This window comes from Lathyrus oleraceus, chromosome 4, assembly GCF_024323335.1.
Source record: "Lathyrus oleraceus cultivar Zhongwan6 chromosome 4, CAAS_Psat_ZW6_1.0, whole genome shotgun sequence".
In the NCBI taxonomy this organism is placed as follows: domain Eukaryota; kingdom Viridiplantae; phylum Streptophyta; class Magnoliopsida; order Fabales; family Fabaceae; genus Lathyrus; species Lathyrus oleraceus.
The window spans coordinates 189,336,201-189,340,688 of NC_066582.1; the positions used below are offsets into that span (position 1 = coordinate 189,336,201).

Below are 4,488 nucleotides of genomic sequence, written 5' to 3' on the forward strand. Positions count from 1 at the left end.
TTGAAACCTAGAAGCTCATTGCAATGAATCGCCTGGTTTTTAGATGTAACCGAGCACGTCTTGCGACAAACAATCCAAACATCATCAATAAGAAATAAGGAAATCACAAGAAAACATCTAAAGATGGTACGATACTCTACCGCCGATATACGTTTGCTTAGCCCATCAATAAAAATAGCAAGAAGAAATTATGAGCAACTTGTAAACAACCAAAAATTGTGTTCTGTCTTACGGTCATATCAAATTTTACATTCATATCCTGAACATTTTTACTAAAAATGACACGTCGAAATATATTGTACTTTAGGAGGGACTAAAATTTCTAATGTCAAAATCTAAAATCGCGACTCTTGGACCATGCAAGACTATGTAAAAAAAAAAGAGTTCATACCATATATCTCATTATCTTTCAATATATGATCATGTAACACTCAATATTAGATCTTATAAACCACAAAAGCCTACATGACAATCCCTTCTGTCGACTACAAATCTAATTTCTCAACTCTAATAGATAAAAAAGCCTACTTCTATTAGTCATGGAAGAAAGAACCTCCACCAACTACAATACCTTTGACCGCCATTCACGTCTCTTTATCAACTCATTTTTACAAAAATTTATCCAAATTTAAATCACTTTACTTTCAACTCACTTTTAACAAATCAATTCATTTTCATAATTAATTTTCTTTCACCAAATAACCATAGTATCAACTTTCCTTTGTGATTCTCTTTCACCTTTTAATATAGTATCAATTCTCTTTGACCTTCTAGTTCCTGTCTTTATATTACGTGACCTACTCTTTAGTTAACTAATATCTTTTACAAGCTAGCATTAAATAAAAATCAATATAGTTTCTTTAAAATCAATCAACCATTATAAAAATAGAGAATACAATTTTTTAATTGGTGATTTGATGTAAACATCAATTATTAACATATCATTATTTATATATATAGTGATATAAATATTCAGCAGCCTCTCTTATTTCAATCCCCATGTTACTTTTTAGTTGCCAAAATCCTAAGAAAATCATATTCTGATTTATACTTTGTCATCTTCTTGCGGCGCACGCCATATATACCATATTCTCTTATTGCTATTTTCTTTTGAATCATCAACTTCCAATTTCAAATTCATTTTCTTCATTCAATTTTCACTCTTAACATCTTCATGATCCTTTATTACTAGTATTATGATTTTTCCTAACTCTATGGAAGCTTGGATTAAAGCTTCTTATGTTGTTTTTGCATTCTTCTCTGCTTTATTCCTTGGTGCCATAAAAGGTTCTCTTTTTCTTTTACCCTTTTACCCTTTTTCATACTTTATTTTTCATGGTTGAATAGAATCTTAAGTAAAAATTTCATTTTTAATGAGTTTTTGATAAAGGGTTGCTGATATTTATATTTTCTTTGACAAAAATTCTGCAGGTCTTTTAGTGGGTCCTATTGCTGCTCTTATACTGATTATAGGAAATATTGGGGTGATTTTGGGGTTGTTTCCTGCACACGTGGCTTGGACTGTTTATACCCTTATCAAGTAACAAACTTTCAAATTTGTGTTCCTAGTTATGGTTTTTGAAGATTCAATCAATGTTTATTCTGAATGGTTTTTGTGTTTGCAGGATTCAAATGTTTGATGCAGCTTTGAAAGTTGCCGTTTTGATTGGTTTGCCTGTTTTGTTTGGGTTGTGGTTGGGTTTAGGTGTAGCTGGTAGTGTTCTTGTTGCTATTGGGTATGGCTTTTTTACTCCTTGGGTTTCAACTTTTGAGGCCTTTAGATATGACAATGAGTCAAAGAAGTTCATGCATTGTATTGTGGTGAGATTCTATGATCTAGATGTTCTAATCAATGTTTGATTCATTATTAGCATATCGTTAGGACGTTCTCAAATAGGTCATTGAGATTATGAATATTTCAAATATGTCGTTGATTTGTCAAACGTTACTCGCATCCGTCTTTTAATCGGTCTCCTCTCAGTTGGTTAACACTATTGTTAAGGCCATGTGCTCTAGTTCATCTTGCACGCCCTCAAAGACGATCTTGATGGATCTATTTCACTATTTGAGTGCTATATAGTGGCGGAGGCGAATTTGATGGTTTACTTAATAAAAATTAGTTGTTCACTTTGTTTACTCTCATTTTACTCAGGATGGAACCTTGGGAACTATAAAAGGAAGTTGCACTGTGGTTAGAGATTTTGCAGATTTATGTTACCATTCATATCCATGTTACTTGAAAGAACTACGCGAATCACCTTGTTCAGATGAGTGTAAGACACTAAGGTAATCATCATGAGTTTTTCAGGATAACTTGTATGAAAACAGTTTCTCTTTATTTTATCTTTTGTTATAGAAATAGCTTATAGTATAATCACTTATATAATTAGTGTTTAATTAAGTTGTTTATCTAATCATGGCTTTTATTGGCAAATTATGAGTAGACCTTGTTAGCATTTGTTCCGAAACTATTGACAGTTAAACTTATATTGCAGGTTAATTCATGTTCCTGGATTTGTCATTGTAGGGATAGTGGGAATAATTGTGGAGGTTCCTCTTTTCACTGCAATTGCAATAGCCAAGAGTCCCTACCTATTATTCAAAGGCTGGTACAGACTTTTGCATGATTTAATTAGCAGAGAAGGTCCATTCCTCGAAACCGTTTGTGTCCCGATTGCTGGTTTGACGATATTTGTGTGGCCTCTTGTTGTCATTGCAAGCATTTTATTGGCTATTTTCTCTAGCATTTTTGTTGGACTATATGCCTCCATCATAGTATATCAGGTTTGCTTCATCACTCTTTTTGTTCTTCATATTTCCTTAGTACTTACACTTCATATTAAAGGCGTGTCTGACACGTGTCGGTGTTTGACACAGACACGATACTAACACGTGTGATTGCCGGGGATTTATAGATCATCAATGTATCATTGATTTTTCTCTTTTGACCTTCTCGTGATTGTAGGAAAGATCTTTTCGTCGAGGTTTAGCTTATACATTGGCAATGGTTGCTGAGTTTGATGAATACACAAATGATTGGCTCTATCTTAGAGAGGGGACATTCTTTCCGAAGTAAACTTGTTTCAATTATTTTCTTATCCTATTTGCCATTTATTCTGTTGACATCAACACATCAATTTTCTTGCAGCCAGGCCCCAATATCGAAAGAAAATGGTTTCTCAATCATCCGAGTTTTCTACTCGAGGAAATAGTGTATCAGGTAACAACAGATCAAATACTACCACGGAACCGCCTGCAATGTTTATGCCAAACTTAGCTCCTTCGAGATCAGTTAGAGAGACCATTCAAGAAGTTAAAATGGTGCAGGTATTCTGATTTTCACCTCATGTTGATCAAGTACTATCGATTTTATACTTTACTTGCAGTTTAAGTAATCCTTTTGCCAACTCGAGTGACTTTCTCTGTCTAATATCTCACAAGTTTACACATCTTTCTGATATTTGTTTAGCTTTTGTTATGACGGTCTCGAACTTAAAATGTACCGTGACAGGTTTGGGGAAATATGATGAGGTTATGTGAGATAAGAGGCAAGGAGTTATTGGATGCTAATGTACTCACAACCGCTGATCTTTACGAATGGTTAAGAGGAAAGAATATTAACGAAGCCGCCATAGTTGGAGTTGGATTGCCATGTTATTCACTTTTACAGACACTTCTCTTTTCCATCAAAGCCAACTCAAACGGTGTATTGCTGCTCGACGATTTCGAGATAACTCATTTCAACAGACCAAAGGACAAGTTGTTGGATTGGTTCTTCAATCCTATAATGGTTTTGAAGGAACAGATAAGGGTCATCAAATTGGTGGAAAGTGAAGTGAGATACTTAGAAAAACTTGTTCTTTTCGGAGTTAATAAGCAAAGGCTCGAGGCTTGGGATAACGGCGGCTTGCTGATTCCTGATGGTCTTAGAGCTGCTCAAATCGAAGGAATTTCAAGAAGGTATTAACTATTATACAATCTCAAATTTTGTTAGGTCTGTTTGGCTAAACGCTTATGAAATAAGCACTTAATTATTATGAATGAAATGTTAGGATGATTGGAATGATAAGAGGTGTATCAAAGCTTCCAACATACAGACGGAAGTTTCGGCAGGTTGGTAAGGCCTTATTCGCTCATTCATTGGAAAAAGATGCTTCAGAAAAGGCTTTAGTTACTCATTCTTTGGCGGTAGATGTTTCTGAAAAGTCTTTAGTGACTCGTTATTTGGAAAAAGATCCTTCAGGAAGATCAAGTGGTAGGTCTATAGTATCAGTTCCATCAGATGAGAATGTTTAAGATAAACTGTACTAGTTTTCTTCTCCATTCTTGTTGATAAATCATTGTGTGTATATATCTTTATCTTTAGTTTGATCATTGATTGTTGTAAAAGAACTTATTGTGAGGTAAACTACAGATTGAAGAACTTATTGTACATGATGCATTCCACGCATATTACAAGCTTTTGTGGGTATCAAAATCCTTGTGACA

General features: G+C 34.3%; 1 protein-coding gene across 1 annotated transcript; it reads left to right on the plus strand.

Moving 5' to 3' along the window:
* Nucleotides 1–982: 982 nt before the first annotated feature.
* On the plus strand, nucleotides 983–4,488 carry LOC127074463 (uncharacterized membrane protein At3g27390). The gene is made up of 9 exons (XM_051015788.1): nucleotides 983–1,287; nucleotides 1,432–1,540; nucleotides 1,626–1,821; nucleotides 2,153–2,286; nucleotides 2,496–2,784; nucleotides 2,966–3,072; nucleotides 3,153–3,327; nucleotides 3,512–3,960; nucleotides 4,053–4,488. The coding sequence occupies exons 1-9, from the start codon at nucleotides 1,197–1,199 to the stop codon at nucleotides 4,294–4,296; spliced, it is 1,794 nt and encodes a 597-aa protein (XP_050871745.1). The 5' UTR covers nucleotides 983–1,196; the 3' UTR covers nucleotides 4,297–4,488.